This window comes from Amia ocellicauda, chromosome 3 (genome assembly GCF_036373705.1).
Source record: "Amia ocellicauda isolate fAmiCal2 chromosome 3, fAmiCal2.hap1, whole genome shotgun sequence".
NCBI lineage: Eukaryota > Metazoa > Chordata > Actinopteri > Amiiformes > Amiidae > Amia > Amia ocellicauda.
In genome coordinates this window covers 21,854,535-21,872,472 of record NC_089852.1, presented here as the reverse complement: position 1 = coordinate 21,872,472, position 17,938 = coordinate 21,854,535, and the positions used below count along the sequence as shown (strand labels likewise).

The window sequence follows — 17,938 nt, the reverse complement described above, 5'->3', positions numbered from 1 at the left end:
AGTTCTTTCTGCCAATGACGGCACTAAAGGAACTTCACCATGGAGACAAGACGACTGAAATCAAACTGCAGCAAGCAAATCAGCCAAACAGTGGAGGTGGCTATGGATGTGTACAGACACAGACATTGGGCCTTTGTACCTTTCAATTCACTCAATATCACTTTCTCTGCATTGCAAAGTAATGCTTAGTGTTTGGTATGAGCTGCACAAAAAAACAGCTTATGGATATTAACACTTTGTTGTCAGATCATACACATTTAACCATTTCACTTTGTCCAAATGCTCAAATTCATCATCCCTTTAGCACTATAAAGATTAATTTGTCATCGGACTACTGTATATCTTGGTGCATTCTTTAACATGTTGTTCTTTGCCACAAATGAACATCCTTTACCATCACATCCAGCTTAATATGCCCAATTAAACACTAAAATACTTATATCTTCCTAACTAGTGTTTGGCATTACAACCCTCAATAGCTTTGTTTAAAAAAAAATCCCACTGCTTTAGAAAATGTTTGAACAAAACAAGTAACTCTCGTCAAACTCGGAACAGTCCAAGAGTTTGTCTGACCAAACACTTTCTACACCCCCCTCCCACTTCCCCACCCTCACCCCTGCCCAAAATGAAATCAGACCAGAGCCGTGGTGTGGTTTAGAAGACCCCTCCCTGATTTATTCAAATAGCTGCATTCTCCCAGGCCTGCCTCCCCAGTGTCACTGTACCAGCACTCACTGACCAGGAGGCCCAGAATGAAAATAAAAAATAAAAAAAATGAAAAGAGAAACAGCAGACAACAAAAAACAGTAAATGTCTTGATTGCTCTTCCAGACAACATCAGTGAGCAGAAGCACAGCAGTCCCAGTCCAGTCCCAGAGCCACGAAGGAGCCCCTCCCCACTCTGCACACAGTCCCGCTCCAGCATCCATTTTAAATACCTGCCTCAAACTGCCCACACCAGCCACTGTGCAACACATACCCCAACCGAAACCACCAACCCACCCACAGCCACGTACTGACACACTTCACCAGCAGCTTGCAAGTTCAAGAAGATCCTCCGTTTACTTGTGGCAAAAGACAGACAATGGAAAATGAATCTGATCTCGCTTTGGTCACCACTTCTTTGTTAAACAAATACCTTGGAATTAGAAAAGCCAAGCTGTATAACATCATGCAGAAAAAGATTTCGGAACATTTGCTGCCAATCTCGTACTGGGGTGGGGGGGGATAAAATAAGACGCATCTCAGGAGGGAAAACTACAATGATTGAACAACTCTCTTGACATTCTGGACCAAGCCAACAGCATTCAAGGTTAGAAGACTAATCGGTACCGACTACATCAGAAGGTGCCCGTGTGGAGTCTGGAGTGAGCCACCTTGCTCAGGAAGACTACCAACTGTTCCTTTTCACATGAGGCTACATCCTTGACAAGTTGTCCCATGTGGGGTTTCCAAGTGGCACAGTCTTGGGGCCAGATCTCACAGGGGGTGTGAACAGAAATCGCAGAAAGAGCAGCCTCTCAGAGACCGGTGCGCACTGTCAGCCAGCGCCTCTCCCCTCCCCAGGCTGAAATCCACAGAGACACCGAGAGGCTGGTCAAACAACATAAATCAAGGAGTTTCTTTTGCTCTTGATTCTCACTGGCCGCTATTAAGATGGTTCCTCACATTAACTGCCCGTACCGTTGTGTATATGCAGGGATTTCCAAACCCTTCAGAACAAGCATGACTTGATTACTTCCTGCCAATTGTAATCCAAACCTCATTAATGCTTCTGCAGTGTATAAGGTAGTGTTTATAATACCGACATCCAAACCCAGGCCATATTTGTGATGATAAAAACAAATTGTTCAGAAAAGTTGAAGTGATTTAGCAGATTTATCAATTTTTATTACATCATTTAAAGTACTGATCTCTTAAAAGGGAAACTTCAGTTGGGTGTTCGAGACACCCACGTACAGGTTAAAAAAGTGTTCAAGGATATTTTCAATCCAGTTCATTATTTTGCACAGAACATCCAATCCAATTTAAAAGCGAGATGGTAGAAAAAAATACAAAAACTATCAATAAGCTAAAACAAAAACGCCGAAAAGAATGTGTACAATTGAAAGCACAGGCCATAAGAGATCATCCGAAACCCTATCAACTACGACCAAATGCACCACTTGTACTTCTTCTCTGGGGTTGGTTCTACCTGGGTTCACATATACACGCGACCACGGTAGGTTAAGGGACACCCATCTTAATACCGGCCAGAGGTGACAGAGGCACCTGGGCCTGCCAGGACAGTGTGTGCTGGGGAGGCAGAGGGGCTGTAGGTATGGGAAGGGGGGGTGTTGTGCTGTCTGTCAGGAGCTCACAGGAATGCAGCTCTTCACATGGCTTTCACTTTGATCTGCTTCATCTTCATCTGCTTCTTCTCCATCTTCTTCTGCTCCCGACGCTGCGCAGCCTCCTGCAGAGAGGGGGAGACAGAGCGTGTCAACGGAGCCTTTGCTACCAGTGAGCGATAATAATAATAATAATAATAATAATAATAATATTACTACTCTTCTTAGCAGACACCCTTATCCAGGGGGACATACAATTGTTAAAATATATGATTATTTTTATATACAATTACCTATTCATACAGCTGGGTTTTTACTGGAGCAATCTAGGTACAGTACCTTGCTCAAGGGTACAGCAGTGTCTTACATTATTGATTTATTCCAATACACCAAGTAAATTTACCAGGAAAGCTCTCAACTTTCTTAAGTTCTGGACACTTTTTCAAATAACTACTTCCAACTGACAGTTGCCAGTATAAAGTATATTGGCAGCAACCAGCCCAAGAAAGTGTTTGGGGGTTTTGAGGCCAAGACTGATCCAATACTAGTCAACGTAAAAGTCAACTAGTCAATAAAAAAAACGCAGGCACAGAGTAAAAGGTGTGGATCCCTCCTCACCTCCAGGCGGCGCTGTCTGTCCGGGTCCTCTTCGTTCATGATCCTCTCCTTCTCGGCTCGCTTCTTCTCCTCGCGCCGGGTCTGGGCCGCCTCCTGCCGCTGGGCGTGCGTCAGCTTCAGGAAGTTCTCCTCCACGCGCGCACGGTTCTTATCGGCCTTCTGCTTGCCCTGCAACAGCACACACAGCAGGGTTAGCCTCCACACAGCCCTGCACCCCACCGACACCCAGCGTTACATACCAGACTCACACAGCCTGGGCTACTACACTCGCATTGCTTCACTAAAAGGAATACTATACACTGCAGTTTTTCAAATTAAGATCATATATGGGGAGGGGGGCTTTTGCCAACCGAGTAGGAAAATAAGCTGCGTGTTAAGAGTCACTAATTAATATAGGTATTGGCTGTAGCCATTGGGAAATCCTTTCCCTACTTCAAGTAAATCTACTGATGGTCCGTCTCATTAACAAAGCCAACTTTGGAAGATCGCAACACCAGCTCGCACTCACCTCCCTGTTGAGGCGGAATTTCTTGACCTTGTCGATGCTGTAGATCACCATGTTCATCAGGGGCAGCAGGGACTCCATGTCTTTGGGCGACGTGTTGCCCATGCCAGGCACTGCACAAGACCACACACACAGGGCAGAGTTAATGCCAGGTCATTTAATAGGAATAGACTTCACTGAAAAAGGTTTTGCTATTGCCATTATAACGGGGAAACACAGCGTTTGCCACTGAACAAACTTCAGAAATAATCAGATACATTGGGTCAAAGTAAAGCAGGAGTTCACAGTTTATGCCTAAGGTAAAAAAGCTCCAATATGTATTTTTACCATTGAATGTAAACAAAAGCGTCTTCTTCGTCTCGGGCAGCTTCAAGGGCTGTCCCTCCCTTTAAAACAGACCAAACAGAGCGATCAATCATAGAACTAAAACAGGAGGTAAGTACATGCACAGTTTTAACTGCACTGGTGTTTGTAACAGATAAAAATATAAGTTAAAAATAAAAAAACAACAACAGTGAATATCAATGAACTATCAGTGAAAAGCTGAATGATTATGGGTTTATCAGCAGGTCCCAGAGAGTGCAATTTCCCTGAACCTTTTACGGACACAGGTTTCTAATGATCTACCACACCATGCTGAACAAATTAAAAGGCTCACGTACTCTTGCATAAGTTTTGGACCAGAGAATTGGTCCGAGAAATGGATGGACTCGATTTTGTCGGCGTGATTGGTGAGGAAATGTACCATCTGAAAAGACAAAAACAGAAGCATGCATCTTTACCACACAGTCCATCTCACTCACTCCTAATAGAAGACTGACTTTTTTTTTTTTAATTAAAGAGGAGAAAGACAACAAAAAGTTATTCTACAGCATGTCCACTATATTGGCTGTAAGAGCCGATCGATTACACTGCTTTTATTTTGCCCATATAGCCCACGTACTTGTTCAGTTTCCTCAGAAATATTCTAAAACAGCCCTTGAATAATGTTCTTGATCTGCCTTCTTTTAATACAATTTTCATGCCACTGCTGTTGTGGTGTAAAAGACAACAATGCATCTGAAACTCATTAAACTGCATTGTCAGAGTTTCAATGAGCCTCTTCAGACACGATGAGGAGGACGATAATGTTCTCACCTTATTGTCCATAACTCCCTCAGTCACCTCTCCCATCTCAGATAGAATGGCCAGATACTCTGGCAACCCATACTTGGCTCCTGATTTGGGTTTGTCGTTGCAGAACTCGCTCTGAGGGTTGCACGGGGAGAAGGGAACAGGAAACACACAAGAGAAATTTACGTTAACATTGTTCTTTAGGTTGCACTGGACTAAATATTGAGATTAATTGTTTTTAAGACATCTATTTTACCCACCAAGTCCTGCATGTCTTTCTGCATCCGAGCCATGGCCTTCTTCGTCCCCACGGCAAACACAAACGTATCCATGTCTTCATCGACCAGGGTGACTTTGATTTGCTGTACAGAGACAGGGGATACGCGTCAGCAATGCTAGTGGTGTGTTGCTTCAACACTCCTATAGTCACCCTTACAGCAGCCTACTATATTAGAAGCCACCAGAGTGGAGCAACAGGAATGCAGAAAAATAACATTCATAAGAGGGATACATTACACTGTGTGTTGTAAACTGTATAGCCATTTTTGTCATGTTTTGTGAAATGTGCGTGTGTTGCGACAACTGCAAGTCGCTCGGTGAAAAGTGTGTCTGCTAAGATATCAGAAATCATTAAATAATGATTCCAGCCACTATCTCCTGGCTTCCTCCACAGCTGGTGCGAGTGTAAGTCACTGGTGGGATCCTACAACGGGGACACACTCCCTGTAGCGGCCTGGCAGAGAGTCAGAGATGGGGAAGGGGTACCTACCACTTGATCGCCGGCCGGCCTCATCATCCTCGCCAGCACGTTCAGCAGGTCCTGCCTCTTCAGAAACTGCAAAACAGCACCCAGACAGCCGGTCAGCACTGCTGTCCTTCCACAGCATGTCTAACTTCCCACCCTTGGCCTGGTCTCCTTACTTGCTCCCAACCCACGTGTCTGCATTTCAAACCATTCGCTATTTGTTACCAACCATCGCACATGAGGTGGGGATGCATGTTCCTGTTGCGCAAGCTTCGGCATCCCATCATTCAGAACAGTTACTTACTAAATGACAGGATGTCAAATATAACCCAACAATCCCCGGAAAAAAAAAAAATCCCTCCTGTTGTACCAGTTTATATGAAGACTCAGCCATCTGGGTGATCAGTGTGGTGGGTTTAAGACCATCTTAAGCTCATTGTCCCCTTACTGTGTAACCCAGTTAACACGGGCCTGATCTACAGATTATGGTACCTTGAGCTGGATGAGCATGCCCTCGCAGCACACCCGGCCGGAGCACCACAGGTTGTAGATGTGCTCGTTCTCCTGGTTCAGCTTGCCCGTGCTCACTGCGTCTTTACTGGTGCCATCATCACCTGGGGGGGGTAAAGACAAGCAGTCAAGTGGTGTCACCTGTGGGCTCCAAACCCTCCAACTGAGCAGAGCTGGGGAACCTGTGCAGGTATGGAGGGGTGGGGATAAGCAAGCTAAATAAATAATGATGATTCTGACCACAGGGGATCTGAGCTGGTTTGTGTGTTTCTCTCTCTCTCAACACACACACCCTTGATCAAGTTAATCAATTTGATTACAACCCAGCACAATGGTTTCTGAAGGGCCAGGATTAAGGAAAAATGTTACGTGTATGGTGGGGGGGTTGCTACAGTAGCTCATGATAGCACAGAAAGTGTGGTATAGATTGGCACAGTCAGTGCGGCACAATTTGAGCAGGCTACCCCCCCAGTGACTCCCTCAACCTGCACAACCTACATGCAGCTGCACTAGTGCTGTTTGAGAGTGAGAGTACAGGGAGAGAGAGACTTATCTGGTCCACAATCAGCCAGCCTCCTACACAGGGCTCATCTTTCTCAAGCACACAAAATTACCCCCTTTAAAGGACCCAAGATCTGTTGTAAGGCTAGCAGGGAGGGAGGGGTTGGGAGAGCTTATCAGTGTAATGTGTTGATTGCTTTCAGTCCATCAGCGGTTTAATTTTTAACAAGTTTCTAAATTAAGTCGTGACAATCTGAACTGTTCAGCCTCACATCACAATACAGTCACTGGAGACCCAGCGGTCATGGGAGTCTTTCTGACAAGCTCCATTAAGTTTGTACAAAAAGAAACTGATTAAATCTGCCTCTCGAGTTTCTTCACAGTATGTAAATGTAGAGGAGTCTTAACCCAATGAGGCGGTGCTATTGTGTTTCAGCAGGTTGGAGACCTCCATGGAAATTACTTGGCAGTCAGCTTCATTGGATATTGAGCAGGGGAATGTCATTTTACTGTGGCTTTGTTTTTTAAGAAATTTGAAAAATAAGCAAACTCCCGGAGGAGTTGCAGAACAAAAGTAATCTAAACTTTAAAAGGAACGGATTTAAGTTTTGAATAAATCTGCAATACCTCTCATATTAGCACTAATATGTTCTCCTCTTATTCCTGCACTTGTATCTTGTTACTTCTGCAATTTCCATCATTCTGCCTGCACTCACCCCACTACACACAGTATTGTTGTAACTTTTGTCCTGCTTTTCTAGCTCGTAAGTAGAACTTATGAGGTATTTTGCACTTTGTTGCTCTTTTTGTATGGATTCTAGTAATGGGGTAAAAGAGGGTGAATAATGCATACAGCACTTAACTGCACACTGTAATATGTAATGTTTTGGTGAGATGTGTTTTTATTGTGACTACTGTAAGTCTCCCCTGGGTAAGGGCGTCTGCTAAGAAATTATTACTAATAATAATCATAATAAAAACTCTGGAAAGGCAGATATCTTCCAAGGCTATAATCCCCCCTCCTTCCAGTCCCAGCTCTCACCCACAAGGGCAAAGTTACTCTCCAGCAGCTCTCTGTGGGAGTTGAACCAGGCCTGCGCCAGCCGGTTGTTCTTGTTCTTGCCGATGATATAGTTCATGATATAGGCCAGCAGACCCGTCACCATGAGGATCTCCATGTAGTAGCTCTCCCAGCTGTTCTGCAGGTGAGGTGGAACCTGGGGGGACGGGTGAGAAAAAAAAAAAAAAAAGTGTCACTCTCAAAAACTGGTTTTCCAATTTACGATTGTCCAGTGTGTTGAGCTTGGGATGTAATCTGAAACAAAGGCCTCATCCTGCTCACACTATCTAATCAACAACTGCAGTTGTGAAAGTGTTGCGAGAGATCAGAACTCTTATCCTCAAGTTTTTCTTCTGTTTTTGTTTTGTTTTTCAATGAAATACGAACCCATTTAAGAGTGCTGAGATGAATATTGGAGCCAGTACATAGTCTCTCTCTTTAAAGAATTTAATTCAAAGTAGATATGAAAGGGACAGAAACAGTTAAATTAGCTTTGCCTGTGTATAATACTATGCAAAGAGGTTGATTAGTCAAATCAAAAACACGAATGTCTCATTTCAGTCATTTGTTCCAAGGGAGCAGGCACTGTGAGTAATTCATCTCTCTACACTTATAAACAAATTATAAATCTCAGCACAATGCCGAATACATTCGGGCATCAATATTTACATCACATCCTCAGGCAACAGGTGTAAGATCAGAGAGCATTTTAGTTTCCATCACAATGTGAATGCAAAAGATCATGTAAAAAATTTCAATATGTGAGGCATTGGATCCCAATATGGAAATAATCGCTCTTTTGTTTTCTCTTAGTAAAAAATTTAAATAAAATGACAATTTACATCGATGTAGTTGATGGGATCCTTAAAAGATGGAGGGGGCTTCTCAAAACCTTCAAATTCCTCGGCATCGTATTTGTAGACGTCTTCATCCTACAAGACAGATGAAAACAGTGTCAACAGGGAGCAGTGACTGTCCAAGAGAAAGGATTATTCAAACAATAGCTTCAGCTCTTCGCTTGATTTGTATTTGTATGTGTGTGTGTATAAAGCCTTTAAAGTACAGTACAATTATTCCGTTTTTAGATCACTCTTTATGTCAAAGGCTAAATGAGCTGAATAGTATTAATAATATTAACAGAACAAAGCTCTCCTGACTCAGAGGCAGGCACTTCAAATAGAAAGCAGAAACACAAAAGTGCATTGAAAAACAAAGGTTTATAGCTTAAGCAAAGAGAAAAAATATCTGTGTGGGTATTCAGTGTGCGATGTGTGGAGGTGCGGGCTGAATGGGCAGCAAGACAACAGGGCAACAGTGCGTTGGCAGGCTGGGTGGGCAGTTGAGTCGTGTATTGGTTAGGCATTCAGTCAGGGTGTCAATATGCTGGGTGGACAGTGCGTCAATCTATTGGTTACAGTCTGAAAGTGGGTCAGTACACAGGCTGTCAGTGTGCAGTATGTCAGGATGGCAGCGCCCGGGCTGTCTGCATGTCACCGGTGTCTCGGAGTCCTCAAAGTCATCCTGATTTTCCTCCAGCTCCACAGTGGCTTCATCCTCATCGTCCTGGGCCGTCACGGTGCGTGGGGGTGCCTCGGTAGGAGGGTCCTCGCTCACGTCCTCGAATTCGGCAAAGTCGTTGTCGTCGAACTCTGCCAGTTCCTCGCCGTCGTCAAACTCGTCGAAGCGCGCCCACGACACGGGCGGCAGCAGCAGCAGCAGGAGCAGGGGCAACACAGCCAGCGTCCTCATGGCAGAAACTGGTGCACACACAGACAGGAGGAGACAGCCTTGTAATGACGCAGAGTATAAAAATAATATCCATCATGATCTCAGGACAGAAGATCTAATCACAGTCTTATTTTTAGGAGGGTATATTCATAAAAGGAATTCTTATTCAATTACAGCATAATTGCCATGAGCAGAAGCATAATAATTTGATTATGCTAACTTGTTGCAATCTGTAATACTGGGACTTACAAAACCATAGTGACCAAAAAATGCTGCATTAAACTTTTAACATTTATATATTTGTTTTTATATACATTTCCACTCACATTTAGATCCTGGAAGTTGAATGCGCACAACTCTACACCATGCAGTCATCATGAATAACTGGCTTTCCTGCAAACTCCCTGCGTCTTTTCAGAAGCTGTGGCAAAGGGACCGATACAGGGATTATTCTTTTCCCTTCTCCTTCAGGTTGTGCAAAGCTGTCAGTAACAGGATCCCCAGGGTTTATCACTTGCCTGGTGAGGCACTTAATAATCTTATCAATGCAAATCCTGATCAACACTCACAGATACACAACACACCGTTAATTGACCTTATTTCAAAATCAACCCCAGCTCAGTAATCCGGCATAGGGCTACTGCAGACAATAGATCCACGCAGAATTCTGCCCAGGAAGTCAGGGGGCTCTACTTCATGCAGATGGTGAAAAGCACTTTCATTTTAAAATGCATTAAATCAGTTACTTAAAATAATGTTTCTCAGGTCTTGGAATCTTATCTGTCAGAAGTGTATTATAGCACAGACCACTGGGGTGTTCTGAAGTGTCATTCTGAACACAATCAGACGAGCAATACGCGTCTCTTCTCTTGGAAGTCAGATTGTTTGACCGACCTAAAAACAAGAGTGAGAAGCTTGCGGTTTTAGCAATCCTCACTGAGAAGATTGAGGACTGTACTAGTTAGTCATGGTTAGTAGAGACAGTGCAAGATTCTTTTGGGGGTTTAAGTGCAAATATTTATTTCTGTCAGTTTTCAGTGATCCACGCCTCTAATGAATGAAAGATCTTACTGGCCAATCTTACAGATATCTATAAACAGAGGGGGAGGGGGGTGCTACACTAGTCCGGGAAAAAAATAAGATTTATTATTATTATTATGTATTTCTTAGCAGACATAAGATTTAGGCTAAGCAATGCAATCTTTAGAAGAATGTTTTTTAATTTTAATTTTAGCCACTGTGGGCTTAAATATATCCAGGCTTTTGTTTAATGATTTGAGGTAAAATAAATAAAATACATGATTTTATGATCTTACTGAAGTGGTGCAGGCTGCTACACAGATTGGGATATCACACCCGTTGAGAAAACAGACAGGTTTAAACTAATATACAGGCAATATTTTTTTCACATACAGTTTCCCAGGTCCTGCCCGTTAGATACAAACTCGAGTGTGCAACACAGAAACTGGTTTCATTCAAAGGACATTACCCAACTGCCACAAACTTGGGAGCACAGTGCCAGGAGATTCAATTAACTAACGCCCTCTGATCGCCATGGACGTTATTGCAAACCTACTCTTTCTATCACATATATGTTCTTTTCCATTTTTATTATTATTAATACTTTGTAAAATAATCCACAACATAGCACTGAACTCGACAGCCCATATACTCCTTCGGGTTATTAAAGGTCGCCCGTAAGTACGCATGCTCGAAAACAGGGACACGCTTGCGCAGAATCAAAAAACCGCCCAGTCAAGCTGTGCCGGTGAGATTTCCAACAGCTACAATATTCAATGCCTGCTTACACTGACACAGTACAGCACTGTACACTCGATATATCAGACACTCCGCAATCGGCAAAGACAGCAGGAAAACAACTACCAGCCTCCAGTGACGAGAGCCTCTGAACCGTAATTAGCACCTTCCCTACAATCCTGCCCGCATCCCAGCACAGACCCGCAACCGTAGTTACTTCGCCATCTCGGACACTGGCGAGCCAACCTGGAGTTCATAGCGCAGCTCAACGCAAAACACCACCGGACTTCAACGCCGTGCAACTGTAGGGACATGAAACCAGAGCTCCTTCCTGCTCTGGGGAGCCCGCTCGGTCGCTGGCTCTAATCCGGCACACCGCGGTTGATCTACAGACAGTCCACTCCGCAGGCTCTTGCTTACCTTGCGTGTATCGTTGTTTCTTTATTGTGCTTTTCTTTTTCCTCCACTGGAGGAGTCAATCGCACGATTCTCACGCAGTAAAAACACGACTCGTATCCCGTCCAAACTGCCCTTCGCACCGGCTGCGGAATCTCTGCGTGGGGGTTGCGTCAGATGGCAGACGTTCATTACTTATTCATGACGCAAGGTGTGTTTCGGTTCAGGCCTTTAGCATACACACTGGTGGCGTTGTTGTAGCGCAGATTTCCGCAGTCCTGCGCTGCTCCGCCAATGGGATCGGTGGAATTGTGCAGATCTGCGCAGAACTGTGTAAGTCTGCGCTACAAGAACAGCACCATACATGTAACATAGCTTTCTTTTTTGTTGGACAACTAATTGTATTCTTCCATTACTACTACAAATGCATACATCGATACTGCATAATAATGAATATCGTGACGAAGGTATCCTCTATTTGAAAATAGCACAAAGTTCAGAATACAGTTATTGCATTTTAATTTGGGGACTGGAATAATTGTATACATCATTTTTTATGATGTGGTTTCTTTCCTATATTTATTCTGCTGTTTCTTTGTATTTGAGATGTGTCATCCGTGACATTTTATAGGTTATAAGCAAGGATTGCCTCAAAAGCCAACACCACAGGCCTGTATTGTGTGGGAAACTGTAGTCGAGACCTAAACTGTGGACTACTTCGGTATAAGAGCAATATCTTCTGTTTTGGATTGGCGCTTTATGAAGGCTAATTTAATATGTATTCATGCTGCATGTAAAATAGTTCAGTACTGTGTCTACGATGCAGCATCATGCTAGTACTAAAGGGGTAAAAAGCACTTTTTTGGGCCTTTTTTTTGGCCTCGTATTTGTTCACAGACTTTTCCCCTGTACTTTACGCATGCTGCTTTAAATATTCTGAATATTCATGAAAACATGCTACCATTCCTAGCGTTTCGACCTTCTTGCTTTCTCCAAGCCCCGCCCCTTCCGATTTCCATCCAATGATACGTTTACTTATCCCACCTGGTCCCGCCCTCCATCCGTTACGTTTTCCGGCAGCGGACCAATCCGACGCCTCCGTTGTCACAACTGACACGTCTGTGGACCAATCACAGAGACACTACGCTGCCGTTAAACCAGGCCACTCTCGGTGAGCGACACCCATTCTGCCCAATAGCAGCGCTCGTCTCAGTTTGTGTCGGGGCTTCGCAGTGAGTGGATCCGGCTGTGTATTTTGTGTTGTTGTGTCGAGCGCGTCCCTCGGCTCAGCCGTCTTTCACACCGAAAAAGGACTTTCATTGGTTTCCGAAGTCGGGGCCCGGGGCTAGCACCGCACTCACGCCGCAGGACCCGCTCACAAGCGAGGAGCTCACCCCGCGGAGACGCACTCTTTGTGACGGAGGAACCGAGACGCGGCGCCTCGCTGTATGAGAGGGGGGCGAGGGAGACCTTAGTATTTCGGGAGGGGGGCCTTCAATAGCAGGTCAGACCGGGGCACTGATCAGGCGGGACCGGTTACTGGACATTTAAAAATATATACAATTACACCCCCTCCCCCCTCCCTGAGTGTGGAAACGCTAACCCTGTTTACCCGGGTCTTTGTTTCGCTGCTCCGGAGTTTCCACGCAAGGGGTTGCGAGCGCCGCCTGGTTTGGGATTGATCTCGGTGGGTTAGTGCTGCCGGGGCATCGGGCGGCTCTGTGCGGATTTCCCCCTCTGGATTTACTCGGTGTCGGTGCTGCAGCCCCTTCATGATGTCTCTGCACGGCAAGCGAAAGGAGATTTATAAATACGAAGCACCATGGACGGTTTACGCCATGAACTGGAGTGTCCGTCCAGATAAGCGTTTCCGCCTGGCGCTGGGTAGCTTCGTGGAGGAATATAATAACAAGGTGAGATCACGACAGCCCTGTAGATCCGAGCTGCCCTGTCCTGGTGTTGGCTGGTCGTGGGCTGTGTGGTTGTAGCTGCTCTAGGAGCTCGGCTGTCAGTCGCGCTGTGTGAAGTGAGTCGACACAATGTTTCAGCATCATTCCTCTCTGTCCAGCAGCCCCATACATCACATGTGAAAATCGTCAAAACTGTAAACCTAACTTTGCACATGCCTGCTTTGAAACATGTTATTGTTGATTTTTGAAGTTTTCCAGAACGCCAGCCGAGTAGCGATCATTCACACCAGAACTGTGGCTTCGTGTTTGGGTTTTATTTGCTCTGTTTGTATGTTGTGTCCTGTTATGATTTCAATTGAAATATCGCCAGTGCAAAATGTATGTACTACTGTACATAAAAAGCAAATTTATGGCGAGTGCAACGAAGAAGCGGACACGATTTAAGGAAACTAGACGCACTTATATGTGGAATACATCTATGACATGCATTAACTATACAGATCTACCAAAGGGGACGAACAAACGCAATCTGTATGTTACTGCACAAGTGTATCAATTGTATTGTGGACTTATTTGATATTTGCATTGTCTCCGAATATTTGATTAATTAAGGGTGTGTCAGTGTTTTGTGTGTTAATGTCATCATGAGATCAGACCCCCCCCACCCCCCTTTGGTTGGAGGAAGGATACTTCAAACCTTGAAGCTTTTAATACCGTCATCTTTAAGTCATGGTGGAACAATACAATGGTTTTCAAAATAACCAGTTCTGAAGAGGATCTACATGCGATTCGCAGCAGCTGTCCACAGTTCATAGGATTGTGTGCATTTACATTCGTGTTGCCCATCTAGAGTTATGAGTACAATAAGTACCTGATACTGTGGAAGTATAAACCCAGTAGGTGTGCAATCACTCCATTCACCGTTGCCACATTTATGTCACTTAACCAGAACTGCAGATTAGCAAATCCCTGTTTATATTGAATAGGCTCTTCAACAGGCATTCAAATACATAGGGATGTATTTTGCCCAGGGATGTTTAGTAAATAGTTTAAACATTCATCCAAGTCAAACTTGGGCAACTCACTCAAAGCCCTGTCCCTCACATTTTGAGCATGCAGCAGACTATTGTGTACAGCATGCAGGGATAACTAAGGGATTCAAAAGCGTTATTCTGATCTACAGGTTTTCATTAGACATACACTTTTTCCTTTAAAAAACAAAACAAACAAATGAATGTTTTGAACTGTGCATTCACTCAAAAATCAAAACTGACCCATCACATCGTGTGCAATGCACCTGAAACTGCCCAGACTGAGCGCAGTGGTGCGGTATGATTTATGATGTAGCCCTGTGTGGTACTCACTGACCTGGTAGCTGTACTTATGCTGCTGAGTGTGGTCTGTGATAAAAGTTTAGTTTCCACTGTGCATGTGTAAGGCATATTTGGAGTTAGTTTTCAGTCTTAATGCAACTAATTGGTTAATAATAACTAATAAAAAATGTTTCAGGTGCAACTGGTAGGACTGGAAGAGGAGAGTTCAGAGTTTATTTGCAGGAATACCTTCGACCATCCCTACCCCACCACGAAGATCATGTGGATCCCAGACACCAAGGGAGTCTACCCTGACCTGCTGGCCACCAGTGGGGACTACCTGCGCATCTGGAGGGTGAGTGAGACGAACCGCCAGCCAGCATTGCCCGAGCACTGCCCGATCACTGCCCCCCTCTCCTACGAATAAGTCAGTTTTCCTTCCTGTTATGGACCAATTATTTTATTTTAGTTTAATCTCCATTTTATTTTCCTTTTTTATTCCTATTCTTGTTCAATATTTCACTGTAAAGCTATTCCAGACAGGACAGAATGAGATTCAGGATTACCATTAGTAGTCGGCCTTTCTTTCCTCATTGCTAATGGTTCTGCAGTGGAATCCTCTAATGCTTTAGGTTTATGAGGCTGCAGGGCTGCAATGGCCACGTCTGAGCCACAAGTGTCAGATCCAACTGTGGCCCCCAGGCAGATTCCCCTCTGAATGAGAATCACGGCAGCCATCAGTCAATCGCAGTCCAGCACAGGGCACGGCACTGTAGTGTTGGTCCTCCCCCACTGTTTACGTATTTATACCTTTAAGGTAAAGCTTCATTAAAGCTAGATGTGCAATCGACCAAAAAGGCAGATTGACAGCCAGAACCTAAAAAAAAAAAAAGACCATTAAATCTGTCCTCTTGCCTTTGTGCAACGTTTGATGAATACAGGTCATAGTATGAAGGTCTTGCAGGTGTTTGAGAACTGTTTTTCCAGTGGAGCACATCTATTGCACATGTTGGTTAGACTTAATGTATTCTGATTGCACTTCATTTTTGTTTGTCTTTCTCTTGCTGCCCTCCTAGGTGAGTGACACAGAGACGCGCCTGGAGTGTCTGCTAAACAACAACAAGAACTCGGACTTCTGTGCCCCTCTCACTTCCTTTGACTGGAATGAGGTGGACCCCAACCTGCTGGGTAAGAGCCAAGCCTGCATCCAGCAATTCTCCCAAGTGAATTAACTCAGACCACAAAAGATTAGAGCGAACCCTAAACATTAAAATCCTAGTAGGCACGTTCAAATGCGGAGCAATCACTCTGTACTTGATCCTGTTAAGTGATCGTCATCAAAATATGGAGCATAATCGTATACTAAATCACTAATCCATATATATTTTTATGAAAATAATTTTTATTTTCATGCTGGTGTTGTCAGTGTTTTGCTTCTGAATGTGAGAAGGCAGCCTGCCACTCTGCTTGTTAGTGCTGGCTTGTTGACAGCAGGATACAAATCTCCTGTCAACATTTGTAACAATTTAACAAGGTTGCTGCATTTTAGTGACAAGTGTATGTCGGCATTTTCCCCAGTGATGTAATCTCTTAGTCATCATATAGAATCACATAGGCCTGTCCACATCCTTTTTTTTGGGCTGTAAATTTCCTACAAAAACTTATTGTTTTTTAAACCAACACTGACATCCCATCCAAGTGATTTTCACAAACCAGATTCCAGAACATTTTATCTGCAGGTGGATGGGGGGATTAATATGCTTCAGATTAGTTTTTCTCAGGTGGGGGGAAACGTGATCCTCAAATCTACAACAATACAGCTTTCAATTTCTTGTATGCATTCTTCCCCTCTAAAACTCTGCCTCCCACATACCTCTGTCCCCCAGTGTGTCTGTGCGCATCTCTGTATCGATGCATGGTTTTCACTGGCGTTCGTCCGCAGGCACCTCTAGTATTGACACCACCTGTACGATCTGGGGTCTGGAGACTGGGCAGGTGCTGGGCAGAGTCAATTTGGTGTCTGGACACGTCAAGACCCAACTCATCGCCCACGACAAGGAGGTGAGTGGCGGGCAGCAGTGATTGGGTTTTCACACTCCCATTTAAGAGTAGTTAAGGTTTTTGTTTTCACACAGTAGCATTTGTGTGTACCTAATACACCTGTAAGATGTAAGCCGGCCACCTGGCATCACCGACCCAAAAAATGTCACTGCCATAGCCTTAAATTAGCCTTTTCGGTCACTGAATGTACAGCTGCATTCGCCACTTCTGTCAGTCATAAATGCTAACGATGTTTCTGAAAGTACAGACTTATTTTGACGCATCGCTGTGTCAAGGTAAAGCCAAGACGCTGACAAATCTGGAAATCCCAGGCAGTCGCAGTTCTTGAGACCTGGGTGTGTCTGGGTCTGGAGAATGATCCTGTGGGTTTCTCGGCAGGTGTACGATATCGCCTTCAGCCGGGCCGGGGGGGGGCGCGACATGTTCGCTTCAGTGGGGGCGGACGGCTCCGTCAGGATGTTTGACCTGCGGCACCTGGAGCATAGCACCATCATCTATGAAGACCCCCAGCACCACCCCCTGCTGCGGCTCTGCTGGAACAAGCAGGACCCCAACTACCTGGCTACGATGGCCATGGATGGCATGGAGGTGACAACCTGTTCCTGTTTTGTTAACCTATAAATAAGTTGTAATTGAGCAGAGTGGTTCAGTAAGTGTTGAAGAGGTGGAAGTGACTGGGCTGCAGCTCCAGACGCATAGCGCAGCCCCGCGTGGTGTGCTGTCCCCCTTATCTCTCTCCTGCGCTGTGTGGCCGCCGCTCTGACCTGAAGGCTCTGTGTTACAGGTGGTGATTCTGGATGTGCGTGTCCCCTGCACGCCGGTGGCCCGGTTAAATAACCACCGCGCCTGCGTCAACGGCATCGCTTGGGCGCCCCACTCCTCCTGCCACATCTGTACCGCAGGTAACGCCGCTGTCTGCACTTCCCACAATGCCCGGCCAGTTCAGCTTCACAAAGCCTTCAGCCAGCATGTTTTGTACAGTGATTGCAGAACTGTTGCCACAAAATGAACAATTGTAATTCTGGATTTGCCCCATAACTTGTTTTTCCTTTGTTTAGTTTCTAATGTTTAGTTTTTACATGACCAATCTGTGGTGTAACAAGTGACGGCTTTTCCAGAAAAGCCCTACATGGCCCCTCTTGCACATTCTGATACGGCGTGCCCTAATGTTGTCCTGTGTCTTTGCAGCCGATGACCACCAGGCCCTGATCTGGGACATCCAGCAGATGCCCCGAGCCATTGAGGACCCCATCCTGGCCTACACTGCTGAGGGGGAGATCAATAACGTACAGTGGGCCTCCACCCAGCCAGACTGGATCGCCATCTGTTACAATAACTGCCTGGAGATCCTCCGGGTCTAGCCGTGTGCCGGGGGTGGTGAGGGGATGGG

General features: G+C 45.0%; 2 protein-coding genes across 3 annotated transcripts; one reads left to right on the top strand and one right to left on the bottom strand.

Annotated features, from left to right (window-relative positions):
- Positions 1-648: 648 nt before the first annotated feature.
- ccdc47 (coiled-coil domain containing 47) lies at positions 649-11,440 on the bottom strand. Of its 2 annotated transcripts, XM_066698475.1 has the most exons (14): positions 11,289-11,440; positions 9,437-9,531; positions 8,877-9,139; positions 8,225-8,314; positions 7,365-7,539; positions 5,804-5,925; positions 5,336-5,401; positions 4,827-4,928; positions 4,591-4,701; positions 4,116-4,201; positions 3,781-3,839; positions 3,457-3,566; positions 2,949-3,116; positions 649-2,455 (listed from the first exon to the last, which is right to left on the bottom strand). In XM_066698475.1, exons 2-14 carry the CDS (start codon positions 9,486-9,488, stop codon positions 2,375-2,377), a joined length of 1,485 nt encoding a protein of 494 aa, XP_066554572.1. In that variant the 5' UTR covers positions 9,489-9,531; positions 11,289-11,440; the 3' UTR covers positions 649-2,374. The 2 variants fall into 2 exon arrangements, with proteins under 2 accessions (XP_066554572.1, XP_066554573.1); XM_066698476.1 differs by lacking the exon at positions 9,437-9,531 and having other exon boundaries at positions 11,289-11,437.
- Positions 11,441-12,442: 1,002 nt separating this feature from the next.
- Positions 12,443-17,938, top strand: dcaf7 (ddb1 and cul4 associated factor 7). The gene is made up of 7 exons (XM_066698477.1): positions 12,443-13,177; positions 14,684-14,842; positions 15,564-15,675; positions 16,430-16,548; positions 16,927-17,136; positions 17,333-17,450; positions 17,737-17,938. Exons 1-7 carry the CDS (start codon positions 13,037-13,039, stop codon positions 17,907-17,909), a joined length of 1,032 nt encoding a protein of 343 aa, XP_066554574.1. The 5' UTR covers positions 12,443-13,036; the 3' UTR covers positions 17,910-17,938.